Here is a 20,936-nt window from a genome sequence, read left to right on the forward strand (position 1 = left end):
AGACCTGTGGTTAAAGTCCTGGTCGTGTTTTAATCCTCACCACAACATGCAAACAAAAGCTTTAACCACAGAAAACAGTACTCATGTATTTGCAATGCTCAATTCTTCTGTCAGATTGATGTAATATCTTCGACACAGTTATCAGATTACAAGTACTTTTGAAAAGGTATGTTGGATTATTATTAGGATGTTTGCATCCCCAGGCCATCAGGCTGCTAAACGAACAATGAATGAACACTACACAACAACAACCACCAAACGCACATAGCACACACATCCACACGCACACACTCACTTTAAACAAACACACTGTAGCACCCACTCCACACACTTTATAGCACACACCCACTTTAAACAAACACACTGTAGCACCCACTCCCCACACTTTATATTTATTGATGAAGGATTGCACTACAACTCGTACACCTTACTGTAAATTGTACCTAAAATTGTACCTCATCCCATTTCTGCTTTGCACTAGATAGTACTGTACATTAGTACACTGCATAGTATTGTATATTATATGGTAACTCAGAACATTGTACATATGTCTATACCGAACACTGTGACCTCATTTTTCTTCTTCTAAATTACATGCTATATTATGTTATTTGATACTATCTTGTCTAGCACAGTCTCTGGAGCGTAACAGTAAGACGCATTTTGTATGAAAGTATTCTGTACTTCTGTATGACAACTATTAAAGAACTTGAACTTGAACTTTGAAAGGAAAAAGGCATTGAAATTCTTGAGATTATAGACATTATAGATTATTTACACTATAACTTTATACCTTCTGAAATACTGCTCAATACTAGCTGCTGTTGATGATGATGCCATTTTGAATTATAGTCTCAATCTGGGCGGAAGGCGCTCGCCACTAATGCAGGAGATGCTGGGTTCGAGCCCAGCTCTCTGCGTTGCTTCCGGCTTGGCTGGTCGTTCATACTAATACAATTGGCAGTATTAGGGGGTGGGAAAGCCGGTGGGTGGGGATCGGACGTTGTGGACAGCGACTCCTAAAGGTCGGTTGGTGCGCCTGTACAGCAGAATCAGGAAGCAACGGGGGCAGCGTGAGCCTCCCACGCGTTACTCCTCGCCGCTGAGAGATCGCGCTGTGCAGGTGAAAAGATGCGACAGCTGCCTCCTCGTGTACCGGAGGGGACACGTGATGCAAGGCTTCGTCCACATTGCAGCCGACCAGTGGGAGGCATGGCCTAACAACGTTCGAGACAGGGGAGGGTAGAATTGGATAATACGAAATTGGGATGGGAGAAAAATAGAAAATGGGGAGAAAAAGTAGATAAAAAAAAAGAATTATAGTCTCAATCTGTATATTGGAATAAACTCTTTGTCATCTAAAAGTAACTTAAATGTATCAGGTTATGGACTAGGTTTGATTAGTCAACTTTCAGCAGGTAATCTAATGCAGTGGTTCCCAAAGTGGGGGTCGCGAGCCGTAGAGGGGTCGCGATCCGCCGTGGGGGGGTCGCCAGATGATAAAACATTTATAAATAAATAAATGATTTCCAAAAAAAATAAAGATATATTTTTTTATTTTACTTTTTTTTAATGCAGTCAGGCCACTGAACTTAGAAGCAGGCCAGGCCAGTGTTTCTAGTTGCAGCGGCGCAATAGTTAGATAACCTAGTGGGGCACAACCAGGAGATCACTGCAACTCACACAAGTTGGAGAACTATCTCTCTCTCTCTCTCTCTCTCTCTCTCTCTCTCTCTCTCTCTCTCTCTCTCTCTCTCTCTCTCTCTCTCTCTCTCTCTCTCTCTCTCTCTCTCTCTCTCTATCTCTCTCTCTCTCTCTCTTGCTCACACACACACAAAGGGAAACGTGATTGGTGGAGGCAGGACCCTTACAAAAAACAAAAAAATCCATCAAAATCAGTGTTGTTGCTAATCATTGACACATGCTAGCCTGTAATAACCCCCCCCCCCCCCCAGAAAAATCTACTTTGCATTTGATATATTGCAAATATATGCCATCACACACATTGGCATTTAAAGGTAGAATTATAAAATTATTATGTTATGATCAGGGCTGAAGTTGAATAAAAAATTTATGAAAGAAAAAGTGGTATTTCAACATATAGTAATATTTTTATGGCGTTTTTTGAACAGGACAATTTAGTCCCTTATGGTAAGAGTGAGTATTTTTTTCAATCTGACATTACAAAAACAGAAAATCCATAAAAATCAGTGTTGTTACTAATCATACATATGCCTAGCCTGTTTTTTAACAATAATTTGTGATGCCATCACAAACACTGGCATTTAAAGGTACAAATAAAAGAAATCCTACACCAGAATGCAGAAAGGAAAGTCTTTGTAACAAAAAAATTCCTAGTGGTGGACCCCCAGACCCCCCGCTTAACACTTTCAGCGCCACGCCTGGTTTTCCGTTTTACCGCTTGAATGCCACCATCGGCGCCAATGTTAACGTTAATATCGCCTATCTATATTTTAAATTATGGCTATGTGTCTAATCTGCCCATCGCATTATCAAAGACTATTTTCCAGTCAGTGCTGTGAAGGCAGATTGTTTTTTTTATCGCGTCGTTGCCGTTTCAGAGCAGTTAGAAAAGCCCCCGTTTTGATATAAAAAACAGCTCATTCTGGCTATGAAAATCGTCTTTTAGTGGAATATTCCACAACGTTGATATTCGTCTGCCTTTTTATGAATCGTTTTCAAATAAACGCTAGATGATCAATATTATACGTGCACGCACGCACATTACGGCCGCGCACGGATAATCGCCTCGTTGATTTCCTCTCGGACTTTTACAGTGAAACCGAAAGAAGACATTTCACAAAACAGCTTATAACTTCATCAAACTTACTCTGATTATCCTACCACTGATAACATAGAGTCCTTACCTGACATCAGATGGTATCCAACTGGTATATTCCAATTCCTGATCACCATTCGAAAAAATCGATACGTGTATGGATCCAACGCGATACAGTAGAACTCCATGATCCGCGGGGATCTGAGGCTCCAGAATGAATGAGTACCGGATTTTTTTCCCCATTGATTTTCATTGAGTCCATTCCAAAATCACTTATGTCATCTGGGAGACGACAGGGGGCGCTTTTTTCCACAGTGATCGTCGGCGCCCCTCGGCTATACTCGGGTAGGCTCGGGTGATGCAATAATTTTTCAGATCGCAAAAAAAAAAATAAAAAAAAAATACGAGAAATCTCGTGAGTGGCTAGCAACCACCTATAAAAAAACACGAGAAATCTCGTGAGTGGCACTGAAAGAGTTAAAAAGTGGCCTGACTGGGGCTATATTTCACACTATATTTCCTGGCCAGAATGATTTCCCCAGTCCGGCCCTGGTTAAAAGCCTCCAATGCTTATTAGTGTGTGTGCGTTTGAACGTTTGCATGTTTCAACCAACATTTCCATTTATAAAAAATAATAATAATAAATAAATAAATAAATGTATAATTATTATTATTATTATTATTATTATTTCTTGCCTCCTATAATAGTGGGGGTCGCGGCTCTCTGACACCGCTATTTCGGGGGTTGCGGCCTGAAAACGTTGGGAACCCCTGATCTAATGGATTACGCTTTTAAACTAAACTTCCAAAAACCCTTTTTGGAAAATTGTTATACGTTCAAGTTCAAGTTATCTGAACACGACATGTCAAACACTGACAATAAAGCACAAGAGCCATGATGTCACCGCTGCCGTCTGGGCCGCTTTACGACCAGGCTAAAGACGCTCTCGCTCACTCTCTGGCCAGACCCTGGGCGATCAATGACACAAGAGCATACCTGAGTTGAAAGGTCTTTTCCTGTTCTGCCACAGAGAAGCTGACAGCCAAGAGAGGAGAACAAGAGAGTAAAGGTGGGGGGGGGGGGGGGGGGGGGAGGTGGGAGGGAGTAAGGGAAGAAGGGAGGGAGGAGGTGGGAGTGAGTAAGGGAAGGAGGGAGGGAGGGAGGAGACAGGAGTGAATAAGGGAAGGAGAAAGGGAGGGAGGGTGGGGAGGAGGTGGGAGGGAGGGAGTCAGGAGATGGGAGGGAGGAAGAGGGGTTGTGGGGTCATTATGTGACATTATAATAAACCTGGTGGTGTTTTCTTGTTTGTTTGTTTGTTTGTTTGTTTGTTTGTTTGTTTGTTTTTAATGTAGCAGTCATCAATATGCCTTGATCTGGCTAAATATTGCCAAAAAGGAAGTCAGTGACATCTGCAGAACAGCTGATAACTTTGGAGGTGTGGGGGGGGGGGGGGGGGGGTTAGGGGTCATAGGGTTCAACATAATGAGAGCCTCCTGTTGGTGTGTCTGTATGCAGCAGTGGTCAATAAGACATGGCGGGGCTAAAGATGGCTTGACCTTGGGCAATCAGTGACATCACAACATACCTGGGTTGGAAGGTATTTTCCTCTATAGCTGCTGAACAGCTGACGACCGAGGGAGGGAGGGAGGGAGGGACGGAGGGAGGGAGGGAGGGAGGGAGGGAAAGAGGGAGGGAGGGAGGGAGGTTTAGGGGGTGGTAGGGGTCATAGGGGACATCGTAATGAGAACCTGTTGGTTTTCATGCAGCAGGTCAGTGTGGAATATATGTATGAACTACGCCCCCTTCCTCCCCTCCCCTTCCCCCACTCCCCCCATTGTTCACCTGTTACTTAACTGCTCCCCCAACTGGGGAACAGGAGATCTTTTTACCTGACTGACGGAGCTGGTCTGTTTAGGTAAGATCTCCAGCCATACTCTCTATTGTTGTATTGATTTGATTTGATCTGGTTAATAAACCTTATTATCTGGACCCTCTGAGTGAGCAAGTCATTTGACTCTATTCCTATTTGAATACTATTATTATCCTACATCAGTAAGACACGACAGGGTCAGTGGCAGAAGGACGTACCTGAGTTGAAGAGTCTCTCCCTCTGTTTCTGAACAGCTGACAACCAGAAGGGAGAGAGGGACCAATAGAAGGGAGATGAGGGAAGAAGGGAGAGATAGAAGGGAAGGAGGGAGATATTGAAGGGAAGGAGGAAGAGATTAGACATCAATAATGAGAACCTGTTGATGTTTTATTATTATTTATGCAGGAGTGACCAATAAGAAATGAGAGGCGGTAGAATGAGGATTACTGATGCATGTAGAGAACGTTAAGACCGTCGTTGGATAGAACATCACTGTTTAGGAACACAAGCGACAATGGGTCTCATTCACCAACATTGCCATACGATTTCTCTTACGACAACCACCTTGGAAGGCCATAAGAGAAACTCGGCGATAATTACACCCGGATTCACCAACGCGTGGAGAGGCTGTCTTAAGTGGCCAAAATTATCACAGCTGCGATGGCCACAATGAGATACATCACTCATTGACATACTTGAACGTGCGTTCCCGTTTACTTCATTTGCATACAGACATGCCTCCGGCAGCTCCTTATAAAGCCAGCCAACAGAGCCGTGTGCAAATTAAATCCCAATGAGAGCGAATTACAGGCGCACCTGCAGTGCCGGGAGTGGAAAGTAATATTATTTAGTAGTGTCAGCACACACACACACACACACACACACACACACACACACACACACACACACACACACACACACACACACACACACACACACACACACACACACACACACACACACACACACACACACACACACACACACACTCTTAGCTGCCCATCGTGTTCGATGATGACGCTTGCTCCAGGGATGGGGTGAGGGGGGTTAGCGACGCTACCGCTGGTGCCACTTCTCGTGGGCGTTGAGTCTGATCCTTGAGCCGCACACCCGTCCACAGATGGTGCAAGGGAAGCCAGATACCTGGGGGATGCCAGCCGCCCGCTGGTGTCGTTGCGTGCGCCTCTCAGATCTTCGGTCTTGGTTCGTTTGGTGTATTTGGGAAACTGCAGTGGCACAAGTGACTTGCCAGGCTGATCTGTCGAGTGCCAGAGTTTCAAGCTGCGTGATGTTTGCACACTTTAGGAGGTCCCTGGTGTAGTCCTTAAAGCGTCTCTTTTGGCCTCCAGCAGCCCGCTTTGCTCCTCTCAGTTGGCCATAGAGGACTTGGCGGGGCAGGCGGTGGTCAGGCATACGTATGGTGTGCCCTATCCAACAAAGATGTTTTTTGGCCACAACTGAGGCCATACAGATTGAGTTGGTGTTGTTGAGGATTTCTGTGTGGGGGACTCGATCTTCCCAGGTCAGGCCGAGGATCCTTTGGAGGCAACGGATGTGGAAAGCGTCCAGGTTGGTGATGTGCCGGCAGTATGGGGTCCAGGATTCTGCTCCATAGAGCAGAGTGGAGAGACATACTGCGTTGTAAACGGCAACCTTGGTGCTGATCTTCACGTTTCGGTTTTCAAAAACCCTGCTGCGTAGGCGTCCAAAGGATGATGCCGCTTTATTGATACGTGTGTGTATCTCTGTGTCAAGGGAGCAGCATGAGGACAGAGTGGAGCCGAGGTAGGTGAAATGATCCACTGTTTTGAGTGGAACACCGTTTATGTGAAAACTGGGAGGTGTAGAGGTTCGGGAAGTGAGTTGGGACATAACTTCGGTTTTTTGTATGTTGACCTGGAGACCGAAGGATTGGTACAGGCTGGATATGGTGTCAAGAGCATGCTGCATAGACTCTGGACTGTGAGGTAAGATGGCACAGTCATCAGCGTACTGTAGCTCACATACTTGGCAGGATTTTGACACACACACACACACACACACGTACTGTATAGTCTACGTGCGTAATTAATGAACAGTAGGCTTATATTAATATTCTAATGACTTGTTTTATTATGAGATCACAGATACTGCGCTGCTCTATAGTACGTACAGTACACATAGCGTGACATCTCCACAGTGTCGGGCGTGAGCGGACCAGACTCCACAGAGTCGTTGTGCACCGGTGTCCCACAAAAGGGTGCTTGGCATGTTGGTTGACATCGAGAACTGTAAATGGTAAACTGCCATGAGAAATGTAGGACATTTGTACGCGGTGGTAAGCTTGACTGAAACCTCAAACAATTGCGGACATGCTGCGCAGAGTCTGGTCCGCTCACGCCCGACTCTGTGGAGATGTCACGCTGTGTACTGTACATACTGTACTAAGATAAGATAAGATGATAAAAAAAAGTCAACCAACGAACTCGATTCTTGTACCGGATCTCCTCTCTGGTAAACAAGAATACCCTGAAGACTCTGGCAGGAGCAATCATTCAAGGGTACTACGACTATGCTTGCACCTCATGGTACCAAAGCACCTCAAAGGCACTAAAAACCAAATTACAAACATCTCAAATCAGACTACTGCTTAACCTGACTCCTAGAACCCACCTCACCCCTGCCCACTTTGACAACCTAGGATGGCTTAGAGTAGACGACAGAGTACAGCAACTTGCAATGGGCCTGGTCTACAAGATACACTACACGACCAAGGTACCCATTTACATGTCAAAATACTTCCCAAAGGTCAGTGAATACCACAATCACAACACCAGAGGGAGCTCCACAAATCATGTTAAACCCAGATTCGGCTCAAACTAAGGACTAAACTAAGGACTAAACACGTTTCGCAATTATGCCACATCAATGTGGAACGCCCTACCCAAAGCTGTAAAGGAATGTGAATCACTACCCACTTTCAAAAGCACTCTCAAAGAACACCTATGGGAGACTGCAATTCAACACTGGCCCCTACAAATGTCCTAACCCAGTTGTACAGTAAATGACCATGTATGGCTTTGTCAGTATTCCAATGTACAGTGTACAGTGTCCCCCACCCACCCCCTAACCAACCCCCCCCCCTCCCCCCACCTCCAATGTACAGTTCCCCCACCCACCCAACCCCACCCCACCTACCCCACCTCCTCCAATGTACAGTTTCTACGTCAAATGTATATACACTCTTTTCTGGACACTTTTTGTATCACAAACAGTACTGTATTTGCAAATCTGGTATGTCATAAATGTACAGATGTAGCAGTACTGTCTATCTGTATGTCGTGTGTGTCATATATGTTATGATGAATTGAAAATGGGGGACCCTGATGTAAACAAGACGAAAGTCTTTCTCTGGTCTGCATCCCCTTAACAATTGTATGTATTGAGCTGTACTGTACTGTACCCATTCTGCAATCTGTTAATAAAGTTTTCAATCAATCAATCAATCAATCAATCCTTTATTGATCCGGGTGTCAAAGCAGCATGGGGGGGGGGGATACAGGGTGGGGGATGCATAGCTTCACAGTCCTATAGGTACACTTAAAGTATAGATACAAATACAATATAATATAAAAAAGTACAAATACAAGATAGTCCAGTGATGAGAGTCCAGTGATATTAGTCTCTAGTGCAAAATACAAGATAGTCAGTACAGTGGTAGTTCTCAAGTCCCGAGTTGTGACAGTGATAGTTCTGGCAGCAGATCCGGCCGCCCAAGCTACTGTATATGTATAGGGCAGCGCAATATCTGTGATCTCCTAATATTAGAATAATATAAGCCTACTGTTCATTCATTACGCAGGTAGACTATACAGTACGCGCGCACGCGTGTGTGTGCGCTGAACAGGTGGCCAGGCAGGAGCGAACAAGACAGTATAAATATGGAATATTAATACAGTCTATTCCACTATAGATATATCCACGCAATTAGCTTTAGTTCTTATTTATTTATCCACTGTCATTTCAATGCCATAGAATGCCGTCTTCACCCGGATTGTGTAAGCCTAGGGTGCAGAGTTGACCATTTAAATAGTGCAATTGCTCACTGTTAATTGGATGGCAGGGTTCAATGTATATGATTGCTGTTCAAGTCCACCTGCAAGGTCAAGGTTTTATTTGTCACACGCAACATCATACCGGTAAGATGAGCAGTGGAATGTTTATCCACTGGCTCTTACAATGTATACAATAAGCAATGTCCAAAAATATAAATAAGTACAACAATAAATAATAACAACATTTATCTGATTTATTTATTTATTTATCCAAAGTCATTTGCAGTGTTTGTGTAGTGCTATTGAGGCATGACTTTAAATATAAAACGTAATTTTTTATCATACAAATATTGTCATATTTATTTAAATTATGATTAATTAATTCCAAGGAGGCCTGTAGAGTTGACATAATAATAATAATAATAATAATAATAATAATAATAATAATAATAATAATAATAATAATAATAATAATAATAATAATAATAATAATAATAATAATAATAATAATAATAATAATAATAATAATAATAATAATAATAATAATAATAATAATAATAATAATAATAATAATATAATAATAATAATAATATCTTAAATTTATATATCGCCTTTCAGGAGACCCAAGGCGCTTAACAGCTAAGGGAGGGGGACAGGGAACAACGTAACAACAACAAAATATTAATCAAAAGGAAAGAAAAGAAAGAGAACGAAAGAAAAAGGGAAAATCAGGCAGAGTCATTTACAAATTTGGTGAAAAGGTGGGTTTTGAGTTGGGATTTGAAAGAGTGCAGGAATCACTATGATTCCTCGCAAATAAAGCCCTTAAGAACACGGCGCACACCAGTCTGTCAACTTACGACTGCTATTCAGGTTCCGAAATCCTGCTCTTAGTTAGGGCCGAATCCAAGACAAGGGACGCTTGGTGAATCCCAAAATCGGCCCGAAAATGTCTTAAATTACACGAATCTTTTTTTTTCTGGTGTGAATATCCAGCAGCTTTTAGAGGTCATCACATCTGAAATGAAGAAATTAAAAAAATTGTTTGATAGAAACAAATTATCATTGAACTTGAGCAAAACTAAAATTATGTTATTTGGAAACTGTAGATTAAATACTCAAGTACAAGTTAAAATAAATGATGTGATTATTGAAAGAGTTTATGAAAATAAATTCCTAGGTGTAATAATAGACAGATAAAATCTGTTGGAAACCTCACATAAAACATGTCCAATCTAAACTGTCAAGAAGCATTTCAGTCATGAGTAAAGTAAAGCACATTCTGGATAGAAAATCACTCTACATTCTCTACTGTTCACTAGTTTTACCATATTTTAATTACTGTGCTGAAGTCTGGGGAAACAATTATAATTCTACACTACAACCACTTTTTATACTCCAAAAAAGGGCCATAAGGATAGTTCACATTGCAGGTTATCGTGATCACACAAACATATTATTTTTAAAGTAAAAAACATTCAAGTTAAATGATCTTGTGGAATTTAAAACGGCACAATGAATGTATAAAGCAAAAGGTCATGTACTTCCAGGAAACATTCAAGAACTGTTCTTTGATAGGGAGGGGGGTTATAATCTGAGGGGAGAACTCAATTTAAAAGTTCTAAATGTACGCACTACCATGTGAAGACACTGCATCTCAATATGTGGAGTGAAACTGTGGAACAGTCTAAATGTGGTGCTAAAGCAATGTCCAAACATGAGACAATTCAAACTGATGTATAAGGAAATGATGTTCACGAGGTACAGGGATGAGGAAGGGACTTGATATTCACGGGTGTTTACATTTTTATTTTATTAAATTTTTATTTTATTTCTTTCATGTTTTACATATATAGTTTTAGTTTTTTTGTTTTGCATATATATATATATATTTTTTTTTTAATGTTTTAAAATAGTACACTCATTTGAGTAGTGGAAAAGGGGTAGGATTAAATAAGTGTATACTTCTTCCTACTCCTTTTCGAACATGTAGATTGAGTTGTGTTTTGCTTTTGTTTAGTTATTTGTTTGTTTGTATTCATTTGCATGTTCGAAATAAAGATTTCAAATCAAAATCAAATAAAAAATAAAATAAAATCTAAATGGCGCTAAGACCAAGATTTGTCAGATACTCACCTTCGCTGCTCTAGCCTTAAATGGTTTGGTGAGACACGCTTAGTCAGCCTTCTTGTGATTTGAGAAGAAGGCCTAGAAACGCAATTGTGCATAGAACGTGGGGCATTTTTTGCAACAATGCAAAACAAATATGCAGCCATCTCGACCACCAAGAAACCCCAAGAATTCACTCTGCAAAAAGTCTGCATGTAAAAAAAGAGCACACATGAGCAAAGAGGCTCATGGAAAATGTATTGAAAACACAGAGACAGTACCGTTTGCAGCCAGCAGGTGCCAGACATCGACAATTGGTCCCCATTCTTGAACATGTTTGTAAGTACCTTTGTAAATATTTTACTTAGATACAATTTCGTACTAACAAATTTACAAAAATCCTCCTCCGGATTCCTGAACATGTGAAGTGGCGTGTGAAGTGGCCAAAATCTTCACAGCTGGGTTCCCATGAATGAAAAACGTCACTCATTCTTAAACTACAAAGCGTGTTCTCGTTCACCTGAATTTGCATACAGACACGCCCTGCCAGCTCCTTATAAGGTGAAGGAGGCGTGTGCAAAACAGCTTTTTTGTAATGCGGAAGCGATTTGCGACTGATCTCAAAATGAGATTAGATTCAAATGTATTGTCATTATACAGCACAAGTACTGTACAATACACCATCCAACCAGAGTGCAAATGTAACAGTAAAGTGCAATAGTAACATACAATGCAATAGGAATAAATCAAACCAAAAATAAATAATATCATAGAGAAGAAGACTTTATGGTATATTAATACTGTAGCTGAGGGGCTACACAACCCGGACTGTATTAAAGATTGTTTAGATTAAACCACTACTAAATATTATTACTTGCCAGACAGTACAGTTAGATAAATATGGCAGACACTCAATTGACGGCACGGGGACAGAATGTATCAAAGTCAGGGGGAATGAATATTTCCTAGGTTAAGAATACTCGACCGGAGCTCTGCAGGGAGTGAGAAAAGGCGATACAGGGCAAAGCATGGTGGGTAGCTGGAGACGATGATTCTCCTCTGGAGCTCCAAGCTCCAGAGGAATTGAAGAATGGTCGGATAATCCTGTCGTCACTGGAAGAAAAGGGGGTCTCGTACGGATCCAGTCCTTGTAATCCAAGTGCCCGATGGCAGGGTTAATAGCTCTTAATCCAAAGCCCGATGGGAGAGATGGTAGCTAGCTAGCTTCGTTTGTACTGGAAGCTAGCCCGATGACGGTCTTCAGGGAGTAGTTAGATCCAAACGCCGATGGTCTTAACTATACGCTTCTCCACGTTACTTCGCTTACACAAGTCACTATACTGCACCAATAATGGCTCTACAATATTATGGTCGTATCTAAGTAGCTACTAGCTATCTGTAACGATACACCGCGGGTAGGTTTGTGTACAACGGTACCGAACGTATTACAATCTTGCTCGGCTGCTTCTCCTGTTCTGCTACTGCCGACTCATTACTTCCACTGCTCACATGTTCACTCGTTCTGCACACTCGTTACTGTGTTCTCGTTTCTCTGCTGTTAGGTGTTCTCACTTCACTGCAGCTGCTTGCGCCTTCTACAATATATATACTCAGACTGATTTCTAGAGCGCAGCCGAATTACTTGTCCGGAATCAATGCGCCTGCTACGGGCATGTCTGAACTTGCCCGGACACGTCTTTGAACTTGTCTGAGGGGCGCGTCTGCTGGCGCCTCCAATGTCAATGGCGGTGCCCAAATGAGGCGAGCGAATAATACTATGATGCAAACGGAAGCTTAAAGGTATATAGCTTATATATATAAACAATATACAAGTTATACAAAATAATAAACGCAGACTTTCAGTATTAATCTGGACCCTTCAGAACAAATACACTATATTCCACTATACAGTAGCTATATCCGCTGCGATCGGTTTAGTTTTTATTTATTTAGTTTGCAGTGTGTGTGTGTAATGCTCACGATGCCTCATTGAGTGAGGACTACAAATGCAAAACGTAATTAATGATACAAATATTGTTGTATTTATTATCATTATAATTATTTAATTTCATGGATGTCTGTAGTATCGGCAATCCCCAATGACTTGTCCCAGAGAAAGCTGTTGAAAACACGGGCACACACCGGCTGTCTGACTTACGACTGCTTTTTCGAGTTTGTAAATCCTACAACGAATTTACAATACGAAGCCGTTCGAGAATGCCGAATAAGTACGTAAATCGACTTAGGAAGGAATTCCTTGGTCACTTTCACGTATGTCCGTTCGAGAACGAGTACCATTGTCGCTTCAATTACCATAAATCTGGCAACATATCCATTACTTTATGAGATCATTTACATGTAGAATAATCACAAATAATATGTATCATAGTATTGTAGCGACCCTGGGATTTGGGTGGTTGGTCAGTCGAGCACGAACGCTATTGGTCGCGCCAGCCGCGGGTTGACAGCGTCGAGAGTGCGCGGGCTGACCTGGGGAGGCTATAAGAGGGTGGAGCACCTGGGGTGCGGCCTCTTGAGGGATGGGAATGTGTAGCAATAAGGCAATGGAACTGCAGCCTGTAACTGAGAGTTGGAATAAAGACCTGAACTGAGAAATACATCTGTCTCGAGAGTCGTGAATAACGTGGTGCAAAAGTAAGCAACGTTACAGTATATCATAAAATATTTATAATAATTTAGTTTTACAATATATTTGTGGGTATATATTGACAAACATTCTTGAAGAGTTGAATTAGTAGATTTTATGGAATGCCTTTCCTAAATTGACCTTCACGGATATTCCAGTACTGAGCCACAGACCGTTTTCACTAGCATCTACAATATATTTCACCCTTCAGTGCTTGGGCTTCAGTAGCTGCTGAAAATTTCTTTGTCGGCAGTATTGGAACCTGCGCAGGGTAATCCCAATGGATTTCTAATCCATCACCTTAACCTCTCTGGCAAATCATGTGCTGTAGGGGCTCACGTTGTCACGACGATGGCCAATACCATGGACTACATTAATGATGATTGGAACTCTTTCCAGAACTCTTTTTCTCTCTATCTCTCTCTCTCTCTCTCTCTCTCTCTCTCTCTCTCTCTCTCTCTCTCTCTCTCTCTCTCTCTCTCTCTAATTTAATTCCACCTCTCCATTATTAAGAGGTCACAAGCAGTAGAACCAAGAGGTCACAAGCAGTAGAACCAAGAGGTCACAAGCAGTAGAACCAAGAGGTCACAAGCAGTAGAACCAAGAGGTCACAAGCAGTAGAACCAAGATGTCACAAGCAGTAGAACCAAGAGGTCACAAGCAGTAGAACTAAGAGATCCCAAGCAGTAGAACTGAATCCCACTCCTCCATTATTAAGAGGTCACAAGCATTAAGAGGTCACCTCCCAAGCCACTGCCGCCCCAGTATAACAAGCAGTATAACTAAGAGGTCACAAGCAGTAGAACTAAGATGTCACAAGCAGTAGAACTCAGAGGTCACAAACAGTAGAACTAAGAGGTCACAAGCAGTAGAACTAAGAGGTCACAAACAGTAGAACTCAGAGGTCACAAACAGTAGAACTAAGAGGTCACAAGCAGTAGAACTAAGAGGTCACAAACAGTATAACTAAGAGGTCACAAACAGTAGAACTAAGAGGTCACAAACAGTAGAACTAAGAGGTCACAAACAGTAGAACTAAGAGGTCACAAGCAGTAGAACTCAGAGGTCACAAACAGTAGAACTAAGAGGTCACAAGCAGTAGAACTTATAGCCTTTTCCTTTCAAAGTCACAGCATCTCTCTCTCTCTCTCTCTCTCTCTCTCTCTCTCTCGCTCTCTCTCTCTCTCTCTCTATCTCTCTCTCTCTCTCTCTCTCTCTCTCTCTCTCTCTCTCTCTCTCTCTCTCTCTCTCTCTGTTTACAGGAAGCTTCTTGCCACTCTGGCTCAGACTCTGACCTTTAAACCTGGACATCCTGCACTCCTTCTCCAACACTAATATTTGTCCCGATAGAGAGGAATTCAAACAATGAAACTATTTCAATTATTCTCTCCATTGAGGGACACTTTAGCCCAAAGCCGTATTAATCATAAAAAACAATGTTCTTTGTTTCTGTTTTTTCAGAGATTGGACCTGTTACCATTACAACGGACCCAAAGAAGTTCCAGTATGAGCTGAGAGAGCTTTACGTCCAGGTGGGTTCAGCTCATTAAGATTCAGATACTTTACAGTCAAACTTGACAGAGGCTGGTGGATGTCTTCCTCTGTTACAGCATGTATCAAAAACACTATATCAATGTAAAGGTGAACTGTACCCGTACAGGGGAAGCCATTTTCAAACGGCTTCATAAAATTGTTTTTGTATTTACACTTTACAGGCTATTTAACTTGATTAATGATTGGAGGAATGCTGTAGACTTCAAATATAAAAGAAATGTGTCTATACCAAAGATTATAAACATGATAATGTGTCCTTTTGCCTGACCCCCAAAATATGTCAAACTCAAAAAACATGACAATTAAAACAACCAGCCCTTGATATGATGAGGTCAGTAGTGAGACATATACGTCTTGCTGTATACAGATCTATTCTATACATCAAATTATACACATCTTGCTGTATACAGATCTATACATCAAATGACATATGTCTTGCTGTATACAGATCTATACATCAAATGATACATGTCTTGCTGTATACAGATCTATACATCAAATGATACACGTCTTGCTGTATACAGATCTATACATCAAATGATACACGTCTTGCTGTATACAGATTTATACATCAAATGATACACGTCTTGCTGTATACAGATCTACACATCAAATGATACACGTCTTGCTGTATACAGATCTATACATCAAATTATATACGTCTTGTTGTATACAGATCTATACATCAAATGATATACGTCTTGTTGTATACAGATCTAAGCTTTTCAGACTCACTTTTTACATGCTTGCTGCACCTCTGCCGTTGTTAAGAGGATTTGTTGGGGGAAATTCCTGCTTCACTAATGCGAGATAGACTTCTGCAACGGCTACTATGAATAAATCAGATTCATATGGTTACAAGAACTAATGACCAAAGCTTTGAAAGGAAGATTTATTCTGATTGGATGATTGTTGATTGGAAATGTACAAATCCCACCCCTCCATTATTAACTCATTCAGCGCCGCAGGCCTAGAGCATCTTTGTTCCTACTACGCCACCGAGATAGGAATGCGTGGTGGTGTTTGCAGGGCTATATCTATATTCTATATTATAGCTATGGATACAATACTATGGCTCATTTGACATCAACTATCCATCATTCAATATGTGAAAAAGAATAAATGTTTTCATGTATACGTTCGCATGTTATACCGTGGTGAATATAAGTATAGTTTCAGAGTGATCCTGGCTAATTCCATAAAACAGCGCTATGGAGGAATACGTGAATTTGACTAAAAGCGTTGGCGTTGCTCACCTGGACACGCTACTATTTCCAAATCAAATGTATTTTGATGCGTTGATCGTCACCAACGGCATACGTTCTGGAGTACGTTACACATGGTCGTTGCGATCGATGTGAAATCATGGTTGGATCAAAGCAGGATTGATGTCATATAGTCCTTACCTTCACTAGAAGGTACCCCAAAAAGAATATTCCAATTGTCTGATCGCGATTTCCAGTATTGGTGTCCATCGTGTCGCCAACATAATCACCACAACACATGCATCGGTTTCGAAGGGTGGGCAATACTGCCACCTATCAGAATGCGGCCGGTATTGCACTCTAGCGAACTCAGAGTGGTTCCCTATGGTAACCCTGAGGTCCGTGTGAGAGAAATGAATAAAAATATTGAATAAAGAGAATAACGATGAAAACCCGACTATACTCGGGTCTGGCGCTGAACGGTTGGCGAGTTAACCTGACTTACCTCGGGTCTGGCGCTGATTGAGTTAAGGTCACAAGCAGCAGAACCAAGAGGTCACAAGCAGTATAACTTAATCCCACTCCTCCATTATTAAGAGGTCACAAGCAGTAGAACCACGAGGTCACAAGCAGTAGAACCACGAGGTCACAAGCAGTAGAACCACGAGGTCACAAGCAGTAGAACCAAGATGTCACAAGCAGTAGAACCAAGAGGTCACAAGCAGTAGAACTAAGAGATCCCAAGCAGTAGAACTGAATCCCACTCCTCCATTATTAAGAGGTCACAAGCAGTAGAACCAAGAGGTCACAAGCATTAAGAGGTCACCTCCCAAGCCACTGCCGCCCCAGTATAACAAGCAGTATAACTAAGAGGTCACAAGCAGTAGAACTAAGAGGTCACAAACAGGATAACTAAGAGGTCACAAGCAGTAGAACTAAGAGGTCACAAACAGGATAACTAAGAGGTCACAAACAGTAGAACTAAGATGTCACAAACAGTATAACTAAGAGGTCACAAACAGTAGAACTAAGAGGTCACAAACAGGATAACTAAGAGGTCACAAACAGTAGAACTAAGAGGTCACAAGCTGTAGAACTAAGAGGTCACAAACAGTAGAACTACAGTAAGAGGTCACAAGCAGTAGAACTCAGAGGTCACAAGCAGTAGAACTAAGAGGTCACAAACAGTAGAACTACAGTAAGAGGTCACAAGCAGTAGAACTAAGAGGTCACAAACAGTAGAACTCAGAGGTCACAAGCAGTAGAACTCAGAGGTCACAAGCAGTAGAACTAAGAGGTCACAAACAGTAGAACTACAGTAAGAGGTCACAAGCAGTAGAACTAAGAGGTCACAAACAGTAGAACTACAGTAAGAGGTCACAAGCAGTAGAACTCAGAGGTCACAAACAGTAGAACTTATAGCCTTTTCCGTTCAAAGTCACAGCACTTTGGCTCACGTGGACACTCAGGCCTCCAGCAACCTCTGTTTATTTTCTTTACTGATTTTCCACCACTGCTACAAACAGGTCAGTAAACAAAAACACACAGCCAGCCGGAGTTACGCCAAGTTGGAATCTTTGTGTAATCACTGTGAGAAGGAGGAAATTGCAGGGGAATTGTTATGTTCTTGTAAACTACTTAGGCAAAGCAGAAAGACGGAATCTGGAATGCTCCTGTGCCATCTATGCCACAGGCTGAAGAACAATAATGTACTTGTGTCATAGTGATAGATGGGGGGGGGGGAGAGAGAACCATTTGGAACCATTTGGCACTACGATGGTACTATAGTATCATGTTCTTACTCTACAGTATATCACCTTCTAACAGAGGCTGTAGGCTATACTGTATAGCACCAATAAAACAACGTTGAATCGATTTGAATTTAACTGTGAAAAAGACAGATCCTGAAAAAGAAAACCTCACTAAATTCAACTTAAATTCAATGTGAATGTGTACATTCCATTTTTTTTTATCATCTACGTTTATGCAAAGTATTGGTTTTATTATTCAGCCAACAGTATCCGTAGAGAGCACATAATTCATGGGCCAGATGTTGTGTACTTTACCGATAAAGAAAGAGACACAACCCAAGAGGGAAAGATAAGGAGAGACAGAGAAAGACAGATAGAGAGGGGGGGTTGAGAGTGACAGACAGAGAGAGGGTGAGGGAGGGAAGGAGGGAGAGATAGAGAGAGGGAGAGAAAGAGGAAGGGAAAAAGAGAGACAGGGAGAGAAGGAGGGAGATAGAGAAAGAGAGAACACAGAGGTTTTGCAAAGCAGAAGCATTAAGAAAGTATCCTATGATGAAAGGACTTTGGCCAGTGCTAGTGCATCCTTGGCATGATCTGCCGTGTTTTTGGCATGTGAGCGGGTTGTTGCATGTAACATGTTACCCCTCTCCGGGATCCCATTTCCTCTCCATCACTCCTCTCCTCTGTCTCTCAGCCAGTGTATCCTCTCCTCTGTCTCTCTCTGTCTCTCCTCTGTCTCTCGGCCAGGGTATCCTCTCCTCTGTCTCTCCTCTGTCTCTCCTCTGTCTCTCCTCTGTCTCTCCTCTGTCTCTCGGCCAGTGTATCCTCTCCTCTGTCTCTCCTCCGTCTCTCCTCTGTCTCTCCTCTGTCTCTCCTCTGTCTCTCCTCTGTCTCTCCTCTGTCTCTCCTCTGTCTCTCCTCTGTCTCTCCTCCGTCTCTCCTCTGTCTCTCCTCTGTCTCTCGGCCAGTGTATCCTCTCCTCTGTCTCTCCTCTGTCTCTCCTCTGTCTCTCCTCTGTCTCTCCTCCGTCTCTCCTCTGTCTCTCCTCCGTCTCTCCTCTGTCTCTCCTCTGTCTCTCCTCTGTCTCTCCTCCGTCTCCCCTCCGTCTCTCTCTGTCTCTCGGCCAGTGTATCCTCTCCTCTGTCTCTCCTCCGTCTCCCCTCCGTCTCTCTCTGTCTCTCCTCTGTCTCTCGGCCAGTGTATCCTCTCCTCTGTCTCTCCTCCGTCTCTCCTCTGTCTCTCTCTCTGTCTCTCTCTCTCTCTCTCTCTCTCTCTCTCTCTCTCTCTCTCTCTCTCTCTCTCTCTCTCTCTCTCTATCTCACTCTCTCTCCCTCACTCCTCTCCTTTGTCTCTCAGCCAGTGTGTCCTCTCCTCCACTCCTCTCCTCTGTCTCTCAGCCAGTGTAACCTCCTCTCACCCCACTCCACCCCTTGCTTGGGGCTAAATAAAGAAAATAAGCAGACTTTAACCTCCTACTATTATCTTTATTATAATTTATATTTAATATTTATAATAATAATTTTGTTTTTACAACTACCTTTCTCAGGCTATGTCGGTTAATCTGACCAATTTCACCATGTTTTAAGTTCAAGAATGAGCACAGATAGGATCTAAAGGAGACTCAACACCATGCCCCATTTGCCCTGCAACACACAATGTATGTGATATTTGTTATATTCACTATCATCCTCACCTAGGATGCTATGATACTGAGGCTGGTATCGGATGTCAGGCAAAGCTCATACAATAGGACAATTGACCTATCTCAAGCGCCGCCCTCTTTTCTTGATCCTCTAATCACAAACTGTGTTTGTCCATGGGAAGCAACAAGAGTTGTGATTGGAGGATCAAGGAAAAGAGGGCGGGGCTGAGATAGATCAATGGTGGCAGGGATCGGAGTCTTCAAAGAAATATGGCCCAAGGCATTTGAGTGGATCAGATTCACTTATTAAAAAGCTTTTATTCCGTTCCGTAAAATATAGAAATAGCCGACAACCTACGTGTTTTGTGGCTACTGTATGTAGGCCTTCATCAGGGCGTTTCAGTTTCATATTTCGGTGTGCACACGTGTCAGGTGAACCCCTGAATCCTGCAGGGCCATTTAAATGGTACATTTAACCCTTTCAGGCGTACGATCACACCGGCGTGATTAGAAGTCTTGAGAACTTGACATCCTTATGACCATGTTGTCACAACGGCTATTGGCCGAGGCCACGGAACAGTAGAATTCCAAGATAGGATATTTTTTTAGGAACAATTCCAAAAGACCCGTCTTCTCACCTCACCCCGGCGTTTCCACACGAGTCGCCCGGCATTCGGTACAGAGACAAAGAGACTCCTTTGTTACCGGCCGGTCCCTACGGATCAGAGAGCAGCTGAAACGTGTGAAACTGACACAGAACTCCCATTACTTTCATTGTGTACGTAGGGACAAACCGGGGAAGCTATGTGGCACTGCTCCATATTTCTTACTCCGCAGGGGGTAAGATACGTGGACAGGGAGTGATGGGTGTTATTAGGGTGATAGTGTGTGTGTGGGGGGGGGGTCGGTTGGGGGAGGGGGGGGGGGATGGGGACTGGGGGGGGGGGGGAAAAAAACAATGTCCTCTCTCTCTCTCTCTCTCTCTCTCTCTCTCCTCTCTCTCTCTCTCTCTCTCTCTCTCTGTTCTTCACATTCCATCCCCCCTGGTCTGGAAACACAGATCACCCCATTCCAGATGTTCCTCTCTCTCTCTCTCTCTCTCTCTCTCTCTCTCTCTCTCTCTCTCTCTCTCTCTCTCTATCTCTCTCTCTCTCTCTCTCTCTCTCTCTCTCTCTCTCTCTCTCCCTTTTTGTCTCTGTGCGTCTGTCTCTTGCTCTGTCTCCATCTATGTCTCTCGCTCCCTCTCTCTCATTCGTTATCTCTCCCTTTCTCTCTGTGTGTGTCTGTCTTGCTCTGTCTCTATCTGTCTTTCCCTCTGTCTGT

General features: G+C 42.7%; 1 protein-coding gene across 1 annotated transcript in view; it reads left to right on the forward strand.

Annotated features, from left to right (window-relative positions):
* The window catches only part of hmcn1 (hemicentin 1), a gene marked incomplete at its 5' end in the record, with an annotated part of 337,372 nt that overhangs the window by 69,352 nt on the left and 247,084 nt on the right, over nt 1–20,936 (forward strand). The window contains one exon of the mRNA XM_084311219.1: nt 14,923–14,993. Coding sequence (XP_084167345.1) covers nt 14,923–14,993 — 71 coding nt within the window. The remainder of the gene's footprint in view (nt 1–14,922; nt 14,994–20,936) is intronic.

Source organism: Notolepis coatsorum, assembly GCF_963971535.1.
Source record: "Notolepis coatsorum genome assembly, chromosome: 3".
Lineage (NCBI taxonomy): Eukaryota > Metazoa > Chordata > Actinopteri > Aulopiformes > Paralepididae > Notolepis > Notolepis coatsorum.